Raw genomic sequence first — 23,304 nt, forward strand, 5'->3', positions numbered from 1 at the left:
AGAACACCAGACCTCGACACCACGTTACACGTGCGACCCATTCACGGGGCCATGGCACCAACATAAACTCTCTCATCTTTCCGGACCTACCAATATATAGAGAAGAACTTGGATCAAATATCAAATTAAGACCCGAGATCAAGAAAAAGAACACTGGACATCGACACCCCCAGTTACACATCCGACTCACTCAAAGGCCACCAGAACCAACCAGCAATTCCATGAGAGCTCAGCAAGGTGGGCCAAGGCCCATGCCTAAATCCTAATGGGTTCACAATGCAATAGACCCGATCCACTGAAACCCAGGTCCAGAACCGAAAAGGACATATCCATAATTTCACCTTTACACTTCGGTCCCACCAAACGAAACCCTTTCTGTCAACAAAAATATCTTGCCTGACCACGCGAGGGTTTTAGAGAGGTTTAACACCTTCTCCCTCTCTCCCTCTGTCTCTCTTGTTTAAGGTTTTTGCAGGAGCTGCGAGGGGGGGAAGCCGAGAAGATGATCAACTCCCTCCTCAGGAGAACCCTCCGGCTCTCCTCTTCCTCCTCTTTAACTTCTCGCGTCTCCCCGCAATTGCTCCTCCTCAGCAAAACCCTATCCTCCCTCACTTCTCTCTCTGAACCCTCTGTATCTTCTTCCCCCCCATCTCCCGACCCTCCTGTTGCTGCTCCTCTTCCTAGCCCTAGGAAAGTACCGATCTTCTCTCGTTTCAAGCCGTTCGATGCAGGAGTTCCGAGTTTTTCGCGTTTCAAGCCGTCCGATGCCCTCGGCTTGGGGTTCCGCGGGTTCCGGGCGTGTCCGGACGTGCTGAGTTTCAGGGCGTCGGTTCCCGCATCGGCTGAGTACGCTGTTGAGGACCTCTCGGATGAGGAGAAGTCGGAAGGGAGGAGCGATGAGGGGCTCGAGATCGCGGGGCTCGGGATCTCGCAGGATATCGTCTCTGCGCTGGCGAAGAAGGGGATATCAAAGCTGTTCCCTATTCAGGTACGTCGAAAGTACTGTGTTTTTTTTCCTTTCTCTCTCCCTAGTTTGATTCCTTATATAAGTCACTAGCTGCACCTCCACCACCATCACTGTTTCTTGTATTGTTGACAAATGGGTTTGTCGTGCATTCATTCTTGAGTTTCGCGCGTCCAATGCATTTCAATCACAACTAAGTTTTATTTCTGTTTAAAATCCAAATTAGTGGAGAGTGGATGCTTGAGAAAACTGGTGCATTGCTATATCACTGCCAACTGCATAAGGGACAAACGTAATGTTGTCCTCTCTGTCCACTGGTTTTGGAATTGTGTTAAATAGTAGTAGCATCACTTACCAATTGATATTTGAGACTTTCAATGTAGGTTTGCTAGCCATTTGTGTACTCATCTTTGTAGAAAGGCGAATTAAATTCATTGTTTTGCACATGCTATATTCTGATATTCAAGTTGATGATCCTTTTTCTTTTTAAATATTTTCCATTCTCTACTTGTTAGAGGTAGTTATGTTATTTTCAAGCTGTCTACTTGGTGTTTCTGTTGATGTTTGATATCCACTTGTGAATCAGAGAGCTGTTTTGGAACCAGCAATGCAAGGGCGCGACATGATTGGCCGTGCTAGAACTGGAACAGGAAAGACTTTGGCTTTTGGAATTCCAATCATGGATAAGATCATACAATTCAATGCGAAACATGGGTTTGGTCCTATCATTCATCTTCAGTTGATTGTATAGTTTCCATCGCTGATTTTACATGATATCAACAATTATTGTTCCTGTTGTTACCATGAACTGTTGGGATGCTCTTTTTTCATTTTCCCTGTTCTTTGCTAATCTGCAGGCGTGGAAGAAATCCTCTGGCCCTGGTTATGGCTCCGACAAGGGAGCTTGCTCGGCAAGTTGAAAAAGAATTTAGAGAGTCTGCACCTGTGTTGGATACAATTTGTGTTTATGGAGGTGTTCCCATATCACATCAGATGAATACCCTTGATCATGGTGTGGATATTGTTGTGGGGACCCCAGGACGCATTATTGATCTGCTCAAGAGAGGTGCATTAAACTTGTCGGAAGTACAATTTGTTGTCTTAGATGAGGCTGATCAGATGCTTGCTGTGGGGTTTGATGAAGATGTGGAGGTAATTCTTGAAAAATTACCAAAGAAGCGTCAAAGCATGATGTTTTCTGCTACAATGCCAAGTTGGATAAGAAGGCTATCTCAGAAGTATCTTAAGAATCCAGTCGTCATTGATCTTGTAAGCATTGTCTTTTGCCTCTCATTAACTTGTTTTTCGGTCTCTCTGGAGATCTCATTCATTTGCTAGTGTCCATATCTATTTGTAAAAGTATCTTCAACAAGATACTATAATCAAGACCCAATGTTCTTGATGAAAGACCAGTGCACATATGCACAATAAGAACACGAAGAACACTTGTGCACAAAAGCACAAACCAATCAATCTCACAAATGCACTAAGAAAAATGAATAAAAGCTTTATTGAATACTTGGGCTTTGACCCAAAGCCATAACAAATACAAGGGGAGGAGCCCCTATTTATAATGCTTAGAGTGGGCCTTGGAGGGGCTCCACACATAGACGTTGGAGCCCCCTCCAACGGTCACAAATGTGACCGTTGGAGGGGCCCAACTTCTATTGTGTGGGCCCCTCAAGGTACACTAAGTACAAAGGAAAGAAAATACAAAAAGAAAATAAAAGAAAACTAAAAGGAAAATTACAAACATATTAAAAAATATGAATATGCCCAAAAATAGGGAAATGACTAAAATGCCCTTATGGCTAAGATATTATATATATAGATAGATACATGTACATATATATGAAATATATATGTATATGTATCTCTCTTTATATATATAAAATATATATGAGATAATACAATTATGAATTACAATTTAACACCCCCCTCAAACTTAGGGCATGATGATCGAAAGTTTGCTCAGAATAAAGTTGAAGCGAGGTGAGCACATCGCTTTGGTAAAGAAATCTGCCAGCTGATATTCAGAGGTTACATACGGAAGATCTACGACTCCTTTCAAGTATGCTTCTCGAACATAGTGACAGTCCATCTCAATATGTTTTGTGCGCTCATGAAAAGTGTGATTTTTGGCAATGTAAATTGCATTTTTGTTATCACAACAAAGCTTGGTGGGCCCTTCTACATCGATCCCCATGTCTTCTAGCAGTTGATGAATCCATACGATTTCCATGGTAGTAGTTGCCATGACACGATATTCAGCTTCGGTTGAGGATATAGACACTTTTTGCTGCTTCTTGCATCTCCATGAGATCAACGAGTCTCCTAAAAATACGCAAAAAACAGTGGTGGAGTGATGGTTATTTGGGTCACCTTCTCAGTCAGAGTCAGTATAAGCAATTAATTTTAATTCAGAAGAAGAGGATCAAAATACTCCCTTGTTTAATGTACTCTTTATGTATCTTACGACCCGCAGAATTGCACTCATGTGAATCGATGTTGGTGCATGTTGAAACTGACTTGCAGTATTAACTGCATGAGAAATATCTGATCTAGTAATACTCAGATACATCAATGATCCCACAAGCTGTCGGTAGGGGGTGGGATCAGAAAGAGGAATACCATCATCAATCTTCATTTTGGCTCCCACTATAGCAAAAGTTTCACAAACCTTGTCATCCGTAATACATGACTTGTCAATAATCTCATAGGCAAGCTTAGTTTGAGATAAAAAATACCCTCTATGAGAGTATGCTACTTTAATACCCAAAAAATAAGTTAGGAATCCTAAATCAGACATTTCAAATTTATCCTTTAAAATTGATTTTATGCTTTTAACCCCTTTAGAATCAGTTTCAGTTATAAGCATATCATCCACATATAAAAGCAGAATGACAATCTCTGCATTGTTTTTTCTAACAAATAAGGCAGTGTCAGTGAAACAGGATGAAAAACCATTTTCTAACATTACGGAGTTAAACCTATCATTACCAACCCTTGGGGGCTTCTTTTAAACTATAAAGTGCTTTACGAAAGCGAAGTACTTTTCCTTTGGGAGTCTCCATTCCAGGTGCATCCATATATACTTTTTCATTTAGATCACCATTTAGGAATGCATTTTCAACATCTATTTGATAGATATTCCATTTGTTGATTGAGGCAACGGTGATGAGACATCGGACAATGACCATACGGGCTACAGGGGCAAAAGTTTCTTCATAGTCAATTTCATATTCTTGACTATATCCCTTTGCTACTAATCGAACCTTATATCTCTCAAGGGATCCATTGCTTTTAGTTTTTACCTTAAATACTCATCTACATCCTATTGCTTTCTTACCCTTAGAGAGATATTGAAACTCCTACGTTTTGGCTCTTTTTAGAGCACCAAGTTCATTCTCTATAGCTTCTATCCATTCAAAACATTTTCGTGTTTCCTCAAAATTTTTAGGTTCTACGTAAAAATGAATGACACTAAGACATGCCCTATATTTAGGTGAAAAAGAGTCATATGAGATAAACCTAGATGGAGCTTTCTTAGGTCTTTCGGTTCTTCGCAGGTTCTCCTCTCTTGGAGAGACAATCCTACTGGTGTCATCATATCTTTCAAGAGCACTTTTGAAGATATTTTTATCTCTATGAACATAGGTGATGAGATCTCTAGATGTTCCCTCATCGATATGTTTATGCGGAGGGGAGAGCAGAGGGGTGATAGTTTCCTCGATTTCATTATCACTTGAGTCATTTTGAGTTGACTCATCATCACTTGTATCATCATCTTTAGCTAACAATTCAAATAGAAAGGAATGATCCATATTCTCATTATGAGTTTTAAGACTTTCGAAACCACTAAGATTTTCCAAAAAACTCACATTTCTGGATACATATAATTTGTCATTTCTAACATCATAACACCCGAAACCCTTTTGGGTTTCCGAATAACCAAGAAAGGCACAAGAAATGGCCTTTCGAGAAAGCTTATCATTTTTATCCGTAAGTACAAAACATTTACAACAAAAAACCCTTAACCTGCTATAGTTAGGTTCCTTCTCGTATAATTTTTCAAAAGGGAAAATTTTGTTCAAATTCTTTGATGAAAGTCTATTTATGAGATAAACCGAAGTAAGGGCTGCCTGAGCCCAAAGGTTTTTTGAAATGTTTTGTAAAATAAGCAAAGTTCGAGTTGTTTCAATAATATGCCTATGTTTTCGTTGGGCTAATCCGTTTTGTTGAGGAGTTTTTGGGCAAGATTTTTTATGGAGAATACCACAACTTTCAAGATAGCTCTTGAATTCATTTGAGAGGTATTCTCCTCCGGAGTCGGATCTAAGAATTTTTAAGTTTCCATTGAATTGATTTAAAATCATCATATGAAAAGTTTTAAAAGTCGAAAAAACCTCATGTTTATGTTTGAGAAAATATATCCAACAATACCTAGTGTAATCTTCAACAAAAATCACATAATATGAGAATCTTTCTTTAGATATCACAGGAGCCAGACCCCATACGTCGGAATGAACAATTTCAAAAGGTTTTGTTGTAAACATGGATCTTTGATAAAATGGTAAACTTTTCATTTTCTCAAGAATACATTCATTACATACAGAATCTCCTTTACAAAGGTGTTTAACAAAAGGTAAATATGAAATTTTAACAATGTTGGGATGCCCAAGTCTCTTATGCCATACATGAATATCCTTATTTTGGACATTACAAAATTGATTCTTGGGAACATAGAGAGAGTCAACATAGTAGAGATCTCCTCTCCTAGAGCCTTCCCCAATCAACCTCCCGGATCGGCGATCCTGTATCCAACATTTATTAAAAGAGAATTTTATATCTCAACCATGGTCCGAGAATTGAGAAACTGTAAGCAAATTCAAATTTTGTTTTGGTATGAATCTAATTTTTGGAATAAAAAAATCTTATTTTTCGAAATTGCCTATTCCTTTAATTTCAAGAGATGTTCCATCCGCCGTTGAGACAAAACCTGAAAAATAATTTTTAGAATATTCGGAAAGAGAACAAACACTTGGGGTCATATGAAATGATGCACCGGAATCTAAAAGCCAAGATATCTTACCGGGGGGTGAAGAGGTTGTCATAGCGGCTCTGGAAGTTCCTCCCTTGAGAAGAGGTTGAAGATCTTCCATAATTTGTTGTAAAGAGAGAGATCCATTGAAAGATGATGGTCGTTCTTCCGGTTGAGATGTGGTAGCCATTGCAAGCAATTTCTTTCATTTTGGGCAAATAGGTTTGATATGCTCCGATTCTTTATAAAAATGACAAGTTAGTTTGCTATTGTATCTTTTTTCATTTTGCCCATCTCCTCCTTGATTTTGATTCTTGAAGTGATGAGGTTTATAAGTCCTCACATTGTTACCCGGTCTTGAAACGACATTCACTGCTTCACTTTCTTCTTGAATAGAAGAGGTAGCAAGGATGCTAGGCTTGCTCTTACTAATACCCATACGAGTTTCTTTCCCACTCAATTTAGTGATAACATCTTCAATGGAGGGAGACGTGAAAGAAGAAAGAAGAAAGAAGAAAGAAGAAAGAAGAAAGAAGAAAGAAGAGAGGACCAAATTTGTTTAAATTCGGGTCTAAGGCCATTTAGGAAGTTAAAAAAATGATCTTCCTCAAGTTGCTTGTGTCTGAGCTCGATAGCTTCACCACTCCATTTGGGTTCAAGCATAGCAAGCTCGTCCCAAATGGAAGACAATTCAGCAAAGTATTCTCGAATAGTCATCTCATTTTGTTGTAGGGTTAATGCTCTCTTTTGAAGTTATTTCTTGTGCGATAAATCTCTTGATCTATATATTTTTTCAAGATATAGCCAAGCTTTCTTGAATTTGATGATGTTGGCATTGATCTTAGTTTCAACGGATGAGAAAAACCACGATAAGATCTTGAAGTTTTTCATTTCCCATTCGTCATGTTTCTTTGAATAATCTTCGAGAGCTCTTTGCCTTTCTTCTCCTTCAAGAATCTTTATATCTCCTTTTTTCATAATAGTATTTTTTGGTTCGGGTTCCGGTATCAAACCTTGAACATACCTCTAAAGCCCCTTCCCTTTAATATGGACTTCCATATTACCGGCCCAAACATGATAGTTTGAATCATTGAGTTTAAATTCGAGGGAGAAGTGAGAGTCTTTTTCGCCCATTAGAGAGGATAGAAATAGAATAGATTTTTAAGTCTCTCTTGACAAAGAAGACTTCTAAAATATTTGCCGAAGGAAATGATCCACTCTAATATCCAATGGCTTGACGGCATGTTTTTTGAGGCACCCAAGAATGTGGAGAAAGCACGATCTTTTCTTCCTCAAACCAAGCTCTAATACCATGTAATGTTCTTGATGAAAGACAAGTACACATATGCACGATAAGAACACAAAGAACACTTGTGCACAAAAGCACAAACCAATCAATCTCACAAATGCACTAAGAAAAATGAATAAAAGCTTTATTGAATACTTGGGCTTTGACCCAAAGTCAGAGTGGAGCCCCTATTTATAATGCTTAGAGTGGGCCTTGGAGGGGCTCTACACATAGACGTTGGAGCCCCTCCAACGATCACAAATGTGACCGTTGGAGGGGCTCAACGTCTATTGTGTGGGCCCCCCAAGGTACACTAAGTACAAAAGAAAGAAAATACAAAAAGAAAATAAAAGAAAACTAAAAGGAAAATTACAAACATATTAAAAAATATGAATATGTGCAAAAGAGGGAAATGACTAAAATGCCCTTATGGCTAAGATATATTATATATATATAGATAGATAGATAGATACATGTACATATGTATATGTATCTCTCTTTATATATATAAAATATATATGAGATAATACAATTATGGATTACAATTTAACACTATTTTCTGACATATGCCTTGATATAGAGTATAATATGTTCTTTCTTTGTAAATAAACAATTTGGTTCAAGACTTAATATTTATAATTCAGAAAGTAGGATTCTTCTTGACTGCTGGCTATCTCATATTTGTATTGGAAGCTGTATAGTGAGGCCTAGGTGGACTAACAAGATGTCAATTTTCCTTGCAGGTTGGTGATTCTGATCAAAAGTTGGCTGATGGAATAAGTCTCTTTTCCATCGCATCAGATATGTATTCCAAGCCGTCAGTTCTTGGACATTTGGTTACGGTATGTATTTTAATGTTTTTGGTTTTTCTTTACCTTAAGTGATTTGTATCAGGAAAGTGTATTTCAGTCACTTTGTTGCTTATTAGGTTGCTGTTTAAAGTACTTTCTGAATTTCATTTGCTTTTGCCACCTTTCTGGTGACAGAACACTTATTTTTCATTTTTTATTTTTACCGTAAGAAACATTTCTTCAGTTTTTTAAAGATCTAGCTCTTATAAGTGTTTTCTGTATTTGGAGTGACTACTCTTAACCAACATGGAAATTATCTGTGTGTCTCAAAAGAGATTATTTGATTGGCACTGTTGATAATTTTTATCATTTAAAGCAGTAGGACTTGTCACTGATGTTTTGACATTATCTAGAACTATAACATTGGTGAGACATGTTGTTCATCATGCTATTATTATGTTTTTATTGTCAATCTTTGGAAGTTATACCTTGCTGATGTCCATTAATTGTGACTGCCGCCTTCAACATGATTTCCCATTTGCCTGGTAATTAATACAGAACTTTCCTTTGATTAAGGAGCCACTCTATTGAGACACTTTAGTGTACATGGCAAATAATGCCAAGATACTCATGTTTCTGCACAAGTAATTGAATTTTTTCCTAATGTGCGACATTGATTTTCTTCTGACATGTTGTTTTGCTCAAGTAACTTCTTTAGTTTATTGTTGCTCTGTAACTTAATCTATTTAACTTGAAAAGTTTGAGCTAAGTCCATTGGTTGTAAAGGAATGAAGCAACCGTCATGTGACCAAAGTTGCAAATTCCATGTTGAAACCTTTTTTTTGTTTCTATCGGAATAAACTGCTTAAAACAATTAATGAATTCGACTTTTTGTTCCCTTGTCTTGAAACATAATAGCACTTGCTTATACTTCTTATCTGTCAGGAGCATGCCAAGGGTGGGAAGTGCATTGTCTTTACCCAAACGAAACGTGATGCAGACCGACTGGCATATTCTATGTCACGCAGTTTTAAATGTGAAGCTTTACATGGTGACATCTCACAAAATCAGAGGGAAAGGACACTTTCAGGATTTCGAGATGGTCAATTTAGTATATTAGTTGCTACTGATGTTGCTGCTCGTGGACTGGATATACCAAATGTTGATCTGGTAACAACCTTTTCCTCTGCTCATTGTCATTGCTCTCATGATATTTGTTTAGTTACATAATATGGTTTGCACAGGAGATGCAGGCTTACATCTTTTTGTTTCCCCTTTAATGTCTTTATCAATTTTGTTCCTCCAGATGTCCTAGATAATGGAAATAGTCTTCTACATCATTTCACTAAGGATATTCGTTTGTGTTCTATCACTGGTTGTTGTTCTTGCAACTTGTGCTTGATAGGGTGGTCTTTGTCTGCATTTATTGTTATTCTGAAATGAAATAGAGACTTTCATTTCAACTTTACTAGTAAAGTGAAGCAAGGAATGCACTATTGGTTCCTTTTTTCTTCTGGTAGTAAGTAGGCAAGTGAAATTGGTGAGTTGTATGATGGGCAACTATCTCTTACGGTTCAGAAAGGACTCGTTAGTTAGTACCCCCTTGGTTTCGTTTTTTTGTTCCTTTGTAGTGGGGTGGACCCTTTCACTCTATCTTATTATATACGCTCTCCTATCTATTGGCCATTGCGTCTTCTCTAACTCGCTCTCCTACTTCAATTGGGCATTCAGGAACCAAAGATTGGTTAATTTGGAATTTCGTTTGAATTATTTGGTTCATTAGATCTTGAATTTTTATAAACCTCCTTTCATTTTTTTTCTTCAGAAAGCTGTAAAGTTACGCCTTCTTGACTCCACATGGCCAATTTCTCATACTTGCGTTGTGTGCCCCCTTTCGTTGAGTGTTCCGCCCAGTTCACTCGCTAGCTATGTCACATGGGTGCGGGCGGGATTCGACACATCCAAAAAACCCGGGTGCGGGGGTGCGGCAGGGGCAAAAATGTAAATATATATATATATATATATATATATATATATATATATATATATATATATATATATATATATATATATATATATATATATATATATATATATATATATATATATATAAGGGGGTCCGGGGGTTCCCCCGACGCGGGTTGGGGGTCCAATTTTTTTGCTGGTCCATAGGATTCTTCAAATTTCATTTTATATACAGCTGCACGACAGCTAAAAGAAATTTATTGGATTGGACATGTGGAAAAGAGAGGTCTACACAAGGCTACAACTAGAGCACCCATCTCGTCAGGAGAACATCGTCAGGAGAACAGTGAATACTAATAGCCAGCAAGGCTACCACCATCATTATCATTTATTATGGAGAGAAAAAATCCTTTACGAAAAAGAAGGATCAGCAAAGCTACCACCATCATTATCATTTATTATGGAGAGAGAAAATCCTTTACGAAAAAGAAGGATCATCAAGGCTACCACCATCATTATCATTTATTATGGAGAGAGAAAATCCTTTACGAAAAAGAAGGATCTGGATTGAGAGCAGCAGCAACTGTCAGCAGAATTTTGTTTTTAAAAAAATTCCGCAGCCCGCAAAATTTTTTTTTTTAAAAAATCCAAAAAAAAATGGACCTAAATGATCCTGGGTGCGGTCAACGCACCCAGGATCGGGTTGACCGCACCCGGTGCTGCACCCGCACCCGCGTCGAGTCGCGTCGACGCGGGTGCGGCACCCTGCTAGCCGAATCCCTATGACATAGCTCACTAGGTTGTTGGCATACCAAGCACCTGCTGCTCCTGCCTGCCGCTTGGTGGGATTCCTGGAGATCTATAAGATTCTTGGGAGAAAATTCATTCGTCAAATAGGTCATAAGCATCCTAAAAGGCAAATGATTCTTTCATCTTCTTTAGCTGATTGATTCACCATGCCATGTTGCTTTTTCGAGCTTCCTAACAAATACACCTTGGACATCTACCTTGACTCCTAATGCTTATCAATCTAGTCAAGCTCCTTGATGCCCAAAAGACAAGAGTTCGTCTTTGGCCTTGAGAAACGATAGAATGTTAGTTCTTGAAGAAGGAAGGGAGTTGACATAAAAAATCTTTCCGTTTCTTCCTCTTGGTAAAAGAAAACGTATCGATGACTTATCTTCACAACTTTCTCTGGTCAGTATGAAGGAAAGGGTGTGTAAAACACATGGTTGCCAGTTGAGGAAGCGAGAGCGGGAAGCGATACGGGAAGCGAGGCACTTTCAAAATTTTAGGAAGAGGGGAAGCGTGGGACCACTTAGGACCGATTCGGGAAGTGTCTCGGAAGCGACCTAGGAAACGTCTCGGAAGCGAGGGGGAAGCGAAAAAAAAATAATTAAAAAATACAAAAAATTGGAAAAAAAACAGGGGAAGCGAGGGGGAAGCGTGCTTCCCATTAAAGGGAAGCGCGTCCCCCATTAAAGGGAAGCACGCTTCCCAAAAAAGGGGGACGCTTCCCCCCACGCTTCGGAAGTGCGCCGTTTCGCGCTTCCGAAGCGCGCTTCGGGGAAGCGCGCTTCCCCTTTTAGCTAGGCGCTTCCGGTAACCCTGGTTAAACAACTTCCATTGTCCCTTCAGAGGCATCCCTAGCAACTCCTCTAGCTTCCTCGCCTTTGGCAAATAAGGAGAGCCATCCATTTCTCCTTGATGCTGGTATTGGAGGGCCTAAGCTCTATGACTAAGCCTTCTTGTGTTGAGCTAGCTCCAGGTCGTGGCAGAATTCACACTCCCCCTTCACTCTCCGCGATCTTATTTAAATATTCACCACTATCATTCAATGGATTCGGTCTCCCTGACCTGCAGGCATCTTTGGGGAGCTCTTTCGAACATAATGAGTTCGTTCTGCTGTGAGCACATACATCCTGACTATTAGTTAGAAGCAGTGTTGTGAAAAGCGTTGAGGCGTAGCGAGGCGCTCCACCAAAATCTGAGGCGAGGCGTAAAGCTTAAGCCTCAATTTTTTTTTTGAAAACTTTAAAAAAACTATAAAAAATATCTAAATTTATAAATAAATAATGCTTTATTGATGAAGCAACAACCAACAAGAAATAAAAAATCTCAAATAAATATTGACAGAATATGAGATTAACATATAAAAGTAACATTAATGCAACAAGTTGATCTATGTAAGTATCTAAGAAATAAAATATGAGCATTCATTCAATAAAAAATTAACAACGAAATGCATATTAGCATTAACATCATGTCATAATTAGAAAATGCATGTTAGCATTAACAACCAAACATTAATATATTTGTCCAAAACTCTTCAAAATGAGAGTAAACCACAGATATACGCTAACATATAAGAATATTCAATAAACAAACTTAATATCAAACAATTAAAAAATTGAGTAACTTTATTATTCAAATGTAGTGTGTTAACTTTTTGCCACTAGCATTCACTAAAAGTAGCTTGTCAACATATGGGTCAAAATTCATCTATTAATATGAAATAATAGATAAAGGTTGATTCAAGCTGCAAAGAGCTTCTTGTTCACTTTTTTCTAATGAAATCTTGTTGAATCTATAAACTGTCACATAGGTACAACTATGGGTATGGATGCAGGTGTGGGCACATAGGGTACAACATCAGAATTTACAAAAGTATGGGGTATAGGGGTACGACACAACTATGTGTGTGTATGTGCGCATGTGTGTATTTTTTTTGTTTGAGAAAAAATAGGTATACATGCATGTGTATTTGTGTGTATTCACCATGCAATAATGAATAAAAACAACCCTTTATGCACCTTAAAATGGATCAAAATAGGTAATGGATTGGGTTTGATTGGTCAAATCCAAAACTGGTCTGACCCATGCCCATTGAAGTACCAGTACCTGATGAGTTGTGGAGCCTGATTCAGAGTTTTTGCCCTTGCAGTAAGGGGGGGTCCGAGGCTCCCCCCGACGCGGGTCTCGCTGCGCGTTCAACGGGCGGGGGTCCAAGGGGGGCCGCCCCTGGCGGGGGTCTCTGGGAGGCAGCGTCCTCCAGAAGAATTTTTTTTTCTTGGGCTTATGTTTGAGACCCGATTTCTTATTGATCAGACCCGATTTGTTTAGGTTTAGGGCTGTCACCCTTGCCTTGTATATATTCTTTCTTTTCTTTCTCTCTTGTATCTATCAAGAAAGAGCAATAAAGTTTTTCCTCTGGGCGGTCGAGTTTTTTTACTCCCTCTCGGATTTGAGGGGAGGTTTTTTCACGTAAATCTGTGTGTTCTTGCTGTGTTTTGTTTCCTTTGGTTGTTTCTTGCTCGCGGTTTTCGTAACAGTACCAGGTATACCTGAGTTGACACAGGTCGACATTTTCATGAAGTAGCCATATTACATAACTCATGACAAGCCAAACCAAGCCGAGTAAAAAATTTACCTTTCTTTTTTTTAGGCTGACAGAGGCGAGAGGTGGGAGAGACCTAGACGAGCGAGTGAGTGAGAGGCGAGCGACTAAGTGAGAGACGAGCAACTGAGTGAGTGAGAGATAAGTAGAGATGTGGGAGATGAGCGAGAAGTTGGAGATAGTGAGTGAGAGACCAAGACGAGCGAGAGGTGGGAGAGAGTGAGTGAGAGACGAGGCTGACAGAATTAAGGCCCCCGATCCTAATTAGGGTCGGGGGGCCCTAATATTTAACCATAATTTTTTGTCAAATGGGGGTTTTGACCCCCATTTGACTAAAAATTTGAGGCGTATACGCCTCACCTTGAGGCACGCTTCGCCTCGAGGTGTACACCTCAAAGCATATGAGGCATACGCCTCAGGGCATTTGCGCTTTTATGCTGCGCCTCAAGGCACAAAGGCCCTCGCCTTGAGGCGAGACGCGCTTTTTGCGCCTTGAGGCATGTTTTTAATAACACTAGTTAGAAGGAAGTGCAACTTGATTGCAGGGGGGAAGGTAGATTATTTGATTCTATTCCTTTGTAGCAGGTTGTTTGGTGATGCTATTGGAATTCGCCATTTCTTTGTTTGTATCATCGAGACACCCAAAGGGCCGGCCATATGTGCCATTTTCCATAGACCCGGCCCATTCCAATCACTATGAATTTCATTAATCAATATCTCTCTGGTCCTCTATACTTTGTTATGGCACAATCATTGACTCTAGTTTTGGAGTTCTATGTCCTCTTGATATTACTGTTGTCTCCTTGTGGTATGGTCGAATTAGGTCTCAATAAAGTCAATCTGACAAATACCTTGTCCATTGATTCAAAGAAAAGAAATATGACGAGGCAGGTGGCCTAGCTTAGAAAGCTATTCCTTTGTAGCAGGTTGTTTGGTGATGCTATTGGAATTCGTCATTTCTTTGTTTGTATCATCGAGACACCCAAAGGGCCGGCCATATGTGCCATTTTCCATAGACCCGGCCCATTCCAATCACTATGAATTTCATTAATCAATATCTCTCTGGTCCTCTATACTCTGTTATGGCACAATCATTGACTCTAGTTTTGGAGTTCTATGTCCTCTTGATATTACTGTTGTCTCCTTGTGGTATGGTCGAATTAGGTCTCAATAAAGGCAATCTGACAAGTACCTTGTCCATTGATTCAAAGAAAAGAAAGATGACGAGGCAGGTGGCCTAGCTTAGAAAGCTATGAAATCCCTTGCTTGCGGGGGAGAGACAGAGAGGGGTCAAACAAAGCTTGAATCAAAGCATTCTTTGTTTCAGACGCATTCTGCTTTCCATAGTCCTCATTGGTATGCGACCATGAAAGAACAACTTTTTGCACTTCATCACAATGATACTGTCCAGTCTGAAAGGGGAAGGCCCACATCTCGAAATGAAAGAACGAACGAGTTGTTAAAATATGTGTATTATCGTCATTTGTAATCTCGTATATATTTATATTCATATATATATAGATACATATACATATATATATATATATGTATATGTATATCTATATATATATATGAATATAAATATATATTCTTTATTCACCCAAAAGGGTATTTCTGTAAATTCCTGTTTTGCGCATATTCCACTTTGGAATATTGCTTGTAATTTTCCTTTTTTATTTTTTTATTTTTCTTCCTTTTCCCTTTTCATTTTCGGCTTTTGTGCCACATAGGGAGGCTCCCCAAAGAGTCGTTGGGGAGCCTCCAACGGTCACATATGTGACCGTTGGGGGCTCCCAACGACTCTCTTGGGAGCCCCCTTTGTGGCTCCTTTTCTTGCTTATAAATAGGGGCTCTCCCCTTTGTATTTTCTTAATTCTTGAGGGAGCTTATGCTCCATTGTAATGGGGTTTTTACCCCTTGTCCATTGTTTCTTCAATGTTATGCAACTTATGACTTTATGTCATATTTTTCCCCTTTTATGGGTTTTATGGGTTAGCACATTATGTGCTTGTGTTGTTTCCCTTTAATGGGTATATTTGCACTTCACGTGCATAAGTATGGGTTCATTATTGAACCCAATGTATTCCAACTCACTTTCTAACACGAGTGTATGAAATATGGCATAACCACTCACAGAAGCTTCAATCATCTTTTCAGCTTCAGGTGCAGGTTAAACTCCCTTGAGATGGTGGCCATGTCTATCAAAAGCGGCCTTTTCCTCAATCAAGACCCCTATAGTGAAATTGAGACTGCTCGGCTTATCACTACTTTGATGCAAAAAAATGCATTTCAATAGCGCAAAGCCTGACGCTTCCAATGAGAAAATCCTAAAACACTCACAAAGCTACACTGAAAACCTTTAGAACAAAAAAGATGAACGACCCCCTTCTTGTCTCCTACGCAACTCAAGTGTGTGACTCCGTATGAGGACCTCCTTCCCTTCTACGGGAGATATGGCTGTGAAGCCCTGCTGCGCTGTGGGGCCCCTCTCTGATAAGGAAGGATAGTCACACTTATAGTGTTTATAGGTTGTTTTCAGATGTAATTGAAGGCAAAGGGGGAAGATTTTGCGAGACTTTACTTGGTAAACAGGTCGATTATTCGGGTTGTTCCGTCATCGTGGTGGGTCCTTTGCTTTGATTGCATCAATGTGGATTATGGTCAGAATTAGATAAGAATCTGCTACTTCCATGTAGGTAGGCGACTGCCACTATGACCTTTTTCCAGTGGAGAATGGCTGAGTTACAGTGTATGCGGGGCATGCTACTTAGCCAGAATGTAGTGATCAAAGGATGTATCTATCCTCTTCGTGACCTTTCACCATGATCAACTACTTTTTATACGATAGGCACGACTTGACTAATCCAAATGAAACCGATTGAACAACCACCATCACAGCTTCTTAAACCAGAAACAGGGGTTGTCCTCTCCCTTAAATACATCGTAGTTGCTTGACCGGATGGCCAACAATGTAATTACATAGATAAGTCTCTGCTCTTGGTCGAACCTTATGGCTGCTGGAAAGAAAGTCGACCTCACCTTATTCTGGTGTATGTATGCTAGAAAACACACACACACACACACACATTAGGATGCATGTATGCATCTTTTTGTTCTCATCTTTATGTAGTCATCAATCGCTACTCTGCATGTGTTTGCTTTTGTACATATAATATTTTGTCATGTAAATGGCCTAAATCATTGATCTTTTGTTCGGAGCCATCTGCTCTGCCTATATGTGCTTTTGCGTAATGATATTTTATCTTGTATTTGCTCAGAGGGTCCTCTCAAGTTCATGAAATGCTACTCATGTGAAGCCTTTATTGTGATTTATTGTAATTTGGAACTATTGTTTGCCAGGTGATACATTACGAACTACCAAGCACTTCTGAAATATTTGTTCATAGATCAGGCCGTACAGGGCGTGCAGGTAAGAAGGGAAGTGCCATTCTAATGTATACAGAACAGCAAACTAGAGCTGTTCGGGTTATTGAGCAAGATGTAGGATGCAAATTTAAGGAGGTATGCACTGTATTTGCTATCTTTGTGTCATATTTGTGTTCTTTGCAAGGTCTGGTGAAACAAGTGTCTTCTGGGGTATTTGTGTTTGTCTGTGCTCCCATTTTCTGTTCAGAAGCATTGGCATGATTTTTTAAATTCTGATTGTTTATCCTTTACTGTTTCATGCACTTTGATGCATTTTTATGACATGGATGTTATTTTTTTCTGCACTTAGTAGCTGTTCATTGTTGGGTTTATGATGACTGACCATATAGGAGAAGTGGAGCAAGAAACAAGCGTTTGCTGGGATAATTGTGTATGATTCGTGCACCCATTTTCTGTTTAGAGGCATTGGCAAGAAACAAATTTGTTTCTTTGCAAGAAACGAATGTCTTCTTGGATGTGTTTGGTTCGTGCTCCCATTTTCTGTTCAGAAGCATTGGCAATGCTGCGTGATTTTTGAAATTGCCCATTGTTTGTCTCTTACTGTTTCTTGCACTCCGATGCAATTTGTGAACATGGTTGACCTATTTTTTTGCTGCACCTAGTAGCTGTTTGTTGTTGGGTTTATGATGATGGATAATGTAGGAGAAACAGACATTTGATTTACTGATAGATTCTTTCTCCTTTGGTTCAGCTTCCTAGAGTTTCTGTGGAGAGTGGGAGTAAAGATATGTTGGGTGATTTTGGTGGCAGCCGCTACGGATCATCCTTTGGAGGCTCAGGAGGTGGTCGTCTAGGTGGTTCAGGTTTCGGTCGTTCTGGCAGTTCGGGGAACTATGGTGGTTCTGGGTTTGGCCGTTCTGGTGGATTTGGTGGTTCTTCATCTGGTCGTTCTGGTGGATATGGTGATTCTGGCTCAGGCCGTTCTGGTTCCTTTGGTGGATCTAATTCAGGTCGATATGGAGGATTTGGTAATTCAAACTCGAGCAGGTCAGGTGACTCTGGTTCAAGCAGGTTTGGTGGTGGTTTTGGGAGTTCTAGTTCTGGCCGCTCTGGTGGCTCGAGTGAATCTGGCTCAAAACGTTTTGGTGAGTCTGGGTCTAGTCGTTTTGGCAGTTTTGGTGGCTTCGGTAGCCATCGTGGTCGCAACTCTGGAAGTGATTCATTTTGAAATCCTCTTAAGGTAATGTATGCCATGATGTTTTCAGCCTATAATTCATACAAAGACAAAAAAAAATTGTAAATCCTTTTCTCTTTTCTGTCCTTTTGACACGACAAGAAAGTCCTTGGCAACCTTTGAACTTGTACAAAAGTTATGGATTTTGTTTGTTTTTGTATTTTTAATTCCAGTAATTCAACTGTCTTAAGTTGTTTGTTGTGAAGTTGGACTTATCCACAACTTCTATGTCAATTGGCAGATTGATTCTGGAGTTTTCAATTGTCCAAGCTGTCCGTTATCCACCTTGTTTATGTTAACTTGTCCTGATTTGTTTTATTTTCTGGTTAGAAACATAAACTGCAATCTGATTAATATGGTTATATTTTGTTTTTTTTAATATGTTTATCATTTTCCTTGTATAAATACAGTGGTTTTTTTAAGCTTTGTTTTTGTTTTTCTTTTGGATAAAAATAATGAATAAATTGTTTATTTGCTTGCTTTTTTTTTTTGCTGCGATTTAAATTAGCTGAGAGGATATAGCATACTAGAAATTATTAAAGGTGTTCTTAGTATCCTATTATACACAAAATCTGTAAAAAAATGATGTTAAGTAAAAAAGTATGATACTTATGTGAATAGGAACATCAGTCAATGCTTTTCCTCAAAAGATATTGAATCCCCTGAGGTGGTATTTGTGCGTTGTTCACATGGGTACCATGACATTCATTACAGAGTTGACATGGAAGGTACAATTAAAGTAGTTTGGTTGAGATCTGCAACCTTGAGGACCTTCCACTCTCAGCTTAGAACTGGTATGCCTATCACATGGTCACTTATCATCTTCGTTGAAGCATGTGAGTTATACATGTTAAGTCAGCAGCTTGCTGATAATACCAAGCAATCCGACAGTTTTTGGTGCTTAATAAGAAGTCTCAATGCTCTTCTGGGGTTTTTATATAGCATTTATTGAACTTAAGGTATTACATACTCAGGGTATAGGATGGGTTTATGATCAAGTTGCAGGTCTCCTGTCAGTCCTGTTCCCTGGCATATTCCATATTTTGGAGAAAGTGTTCTGCATCATCTTATTGAAGTCTAATCTTGGAAGGAGTCGCAGCAATTTAGGTTGTTGCGAGCACATATACAAGAGGAAATATCTCTTTTGCATATATAAATTTGATGGACTTTTCAAAATCAGACTGTTGATTTCTGAAGATGGCCTTGAACAACTAGGATCTTCTTGAGTTTATGTACTTCTAGAAATGCATTCTCATCCATAATCCATTCAACAAAGAGCCCATAACTGCTATTGTGTGTGCCATAATGCATCTTTTTTTTTATGACGAGGAACCCTTGCCGAAGCGAGGGAAAACCCCGGTTGGGACCCCACGACTACCCTGCCTTACGTGGCGCACCTCTTAAAGCTACGGATACAGCCGTTGCCCACTTAACAAGGAGACTAAATGTTTCATTGTATTCATATATTTCACACAGTTCTGTAGATCATTCTACTCTTCCATATGTCAAAACCTGTTAGGATCCAGTGGTGCTTCTGTCCTTGGTTGAGCATCTCCTTACATAGCATGGCCTCTAATTTTTTCTGCCCTACTTATTGCTGATGAGCTTAACTTGTTAGATCGTGATCCATTACTGTTTTAGTCTGAAATATTTAACAATGAAACAAGAAAATGATCGTAGCTTCCCAAGTTTGTATCTTTGCGAACACATCATAATATCTTGGATCTCTGTTTGGAGAAACTGAAGACTTTGCTCTGGAAATTTCAGATATTTTAGAATTTATTTGGTGGTCACATGAAATGTGTTAAATTCTGTGTTTTTTTTGGAATATGACTGCATCAGGTGCAACATCTATTCTTATTAGGTTCTAGTATTTCATTTTTTTTCATTTTCAAAGAAAAGGGTAGGGATGGGAAATAGCAGAAGTTTCTATCAAGAAGCTGTTGCTGGGGTCAAGCTTGCTTGTTAAATAAGTGAACTAAGCTTAAGCCTCAAATGAAATGCTCAGTAAGCTTGTTAATAGCTTATTAAAGTTTGAATATACTTATAATATTATTAATAAATATATTCATGATATCTGGGTTATGTTATGTTACCCGGACACACCATTTTGTACCCATGTCATTGATGACAGGATTGGGCACACTAAGATGGACACGGATACATGTGGATATTATTTTTAAACTTTCAATAATAATGTATTTTATATATTAAAACAACACAAAATAATTTTTTATTGATTAAAGTTAAAAATCCATGTTTTATGTCTTGTTTTTTGAAATCATGTCGCCTTTTGGGTCATACCCATATTTTTTGTGACATAGGGGTTATGGCAATATTTGATAGAATTATTAATATGCATCGTAGCTCATTAAGTAGTTAAAATGCCATGTAAGTAGTTTCCTTTTAGGATATGTTCCTGTGTCGCCGGTGAAGGCTCCATGGCAACACATGCCACAGAGCCTTCGTCTGCAGAGATAAAATCAGAACCACCACCGTACATGAAATTTTACTGTAGAAAAAGGGTGTGGCAGGGGTCAGCTGAGGGGCCTTCAGAAATGCCTGAGGCCTCATGCCCATGGTTATCGTGGCACACAAACGAGCTGTTAGGGCCTCTTTGAATGTGTGACGCACTCGTCCGCTGGATGAGTGTGTCCCACTTTAGCGGGCATCCAGTGCTTGCAAGAAGTGTGGGGTGGGAACAGAATGCATCCCACCCATACTGTTTGTCCCAAAAACTGGGAATGCAGAAGTAGGATGGGGGGAGGTCCAACTTTTGCATCCCAGATGGCGGGGCATTGAGGTGGCCTGTTTTTTGGATGCAAATGCTCCCTTAATGTTTTGGTAAAGAAAGTTGTATTTATTGTGGTGGTATGTGTATCGTTCTAGGGTGGTTACCTTGGTTGTGCTAAGCTTGACAGAGTCCAAGACTTGGGCTCAGCTGAGCTTAAAAAACCATGCTCAAGCTGAGTTCAGGTAGTTATCAAGCTGGCCTTAGACAACCAGCTTGGCTTGTTGCACCTCTTATGAAGTCTTCACACATTGACATGGTTATACTATTGTTGATTCAGTCAATGTGTTGTCTATCTTCATTGTTGGAGACTTCCTCTCACAAATTTCCGTCATAATTTTTTTTTCTTCACTCAGAACATAATCAGCGAGGACAATGGTGGTTCAATTTGCTGAACGCAATCTCATAGATCTTTTAGTTTTATCATCCTCACACGTGTGGGTGCATGTGCATGTGTGAGTGTGTGCGCTCTCCTCTTTGATGAAATGATCAGTCTGTTTTGTGACTACATAACACTAGATGGGTTGCTGAAAAGATTATTTATTCCATTTCTTTCTTCAACAAATTGTCCTCTGGTAGTGTATATGTAGGTGTAGATCACACGCAAACCCCATTCTCTCATTCTAATCTTCTTAGGATGTTTTGTAAGTCATTGCCTACTGGGTTATTAATCAAATCAACTCTCTCTCTCTCTCTCTCTTCCCTCTCTTTTTTTGGTGCTTTTATTTATTTTGTTTCCAGTTTTAGAGTAAAGCTGCTTTCTTGTTGATCATTGTAGATAACACTATAACAACATACTGATGGTGAATTAACATTTTTTCACAACATACTTTCTCTATTGGAATACCCTCTGTGGATGAAATGAATTGTGAAAATGGTGGGGTGGCTTAAATATGGCATCTTGAACAGGTGGTTTTCTTAGTTATGTTGCAGAGCAAGATGAAATAGGATACATGCAGTCGGCTGTACATTCATCAAAATGAGTGCTGAAGTTCATTTTCATTCAAAGGAACCGAGCAGTTTGTTTTAATGCTTTTGTTATTGTAATAATTGGCGATCTATCAATTCTCTGGTGGCCTTTGCTTCCTTGGGTTAAGTTCTCAATCTAAAAGCCATTTCTGATATATCTGTTTTAACGGTGAAGAATTTTAGAGAAGCTTCTCCGAATATTTTATTTTATACAATGTCAGTATATGAATTTAACAAATTTGTAGAATGCTGATTGATAATTATAAGATTGTCCACCATCGTAACCTTTGGATCTCTGAAGTGTTCAGTGATTATTTTTTGTTAGATATCATTTTCAAGGTAGTATTGTGTTATGCAATTATATCCCTTACTTACCTGCCCCTTAGCTTTTCTTGTTTATGGATTGCTAGTACTTTTGTACATGCTGGGGGCTACCATCTTCATATGATATAATCATCGATTATTCACATGTTATCACGTGTTACCCCCCCATTTATCATACTCTGTTTAATCATGAAATGGTTGTTGCCCATTTTAAGCACTCCCTTTACTTATGTTTATGCCATTATGGTTATGTGCCAGTATGATCGCTCTGCACCCATTCATTTATATGATCTCAGCACCATCTTCACATATCAGCATAATTACCCTGATTTGTGGACATTCTCAAATCATCTTCGTCATTTTCATTCACATGTGCAACATTCTGTCACAGGCCACCATCAACCTCCTGCTTACTAACGACGAAGGTCGTTGATATCAAGCGCAAACAGTTTAGATGCATGCATTACTAACGGGTAGATATGGCCTAATCCAATTTGGGATTAGATGAAAAGACTTGTTGAATTCAGAATCGTTTTTTTCTTTCAAAAGAAAAAATAAGGGAAGATTCTGATCCGATTTGTTTTAATGGTATTTTTATTCTTTTATAGCAGCTTTAATAGCTACCAGAAATCAGCCCGTCCTTGCAGAGGGTGAGATATATGACCCGCCCTAATGTGTCCAGGTGCCTTGCTCTATTAGGTTGTCACGACTCAGATTAGGTCCATTATCCTCCATAACTTTCATACCTATTTTTATTGAGAATTTTAACTAAAATGAGTTGCTGATATTCATTTGATAACCTCTCCATTGTTGGTGGAGTCTCCTCTATCTGTCACACAATCATAAGCAAAGATGGCTCGAGCTGACCTGTCTCAAGGCATTGAGTCAAAGCCCTGTAGATTCAGACTTTGGCTTTGGTTAGTGAAGAACTCGACCATGATGGAATAATGAAACATTTTCCTGTTAAAAGAAATATGCCCGTTGGGGCTGTCAGTGCAAGTCTCCTTGTGGTGGGACGGTGCATGTTCAAAACTCAGTGGTACGTTGAATAATAACTGGTGGGTTTTTTTCTAACCCCAGCTTGTCTTTCAAAAAAAAATAAAAAGAAAAAAAGAAATAGGCCCAAGGTGACAACTTTGACACTACCATCGTT

At 39.0% G+C, this 23,304-nt stretch overlaps 1 protein-coding gene across 1 annotated transcript; it reads left to right on the forward strand.

Moving 5' to 3' along the window:
• Positions 1 to 480: 480 nt before the first annotated feature.
• Positions 481 to 22,121, forward strand: LOC149831217 (DEAD-box ATP-dependent RNA helicase 53, mitochondrial-like). Its single transcript, XM_090012011.1, has 8 exons — positions 481 to 988; positions 1,551 to 1,678; positions 1,822 to 2,233; positions 8,037 to 8,135; positions 9,030 to 9,254; positions 16,807 to 16,968; positions 17,585 to 18,073; positions 21,768 to 22,121. The coding sequence occupies exons 1-7, from the start codon at positions 503 to 505 to the stop codon at positions 18,059 to 18,061; spliced, it is 1,989 nt and encodes a 662-aa protein (XP_089868137.1). The 5' UTR covers positions 481 to 502; the 3' UTR covers positions 18,062 to 18,073; positions 21,768 to 22,121.
• Positions 22,122 to 23,304: the final 1,183 nt, after the last annotated feature.

Source organism: Nuphar pumila, chromosome 7, assembly GCF_984573655.1.
Source record: "Nuphar pumila chromosome 7, dmNupPumi1.hap1.1, whole genome shotgun sequence".
Classification (NCBI taxonomy): Eukaryota; Viridiplantae; Streptophyta; class Magnoliopsida; order Nymphaeales; family Nymphaeaceae; genus Nuphar; species Nuphar pumila.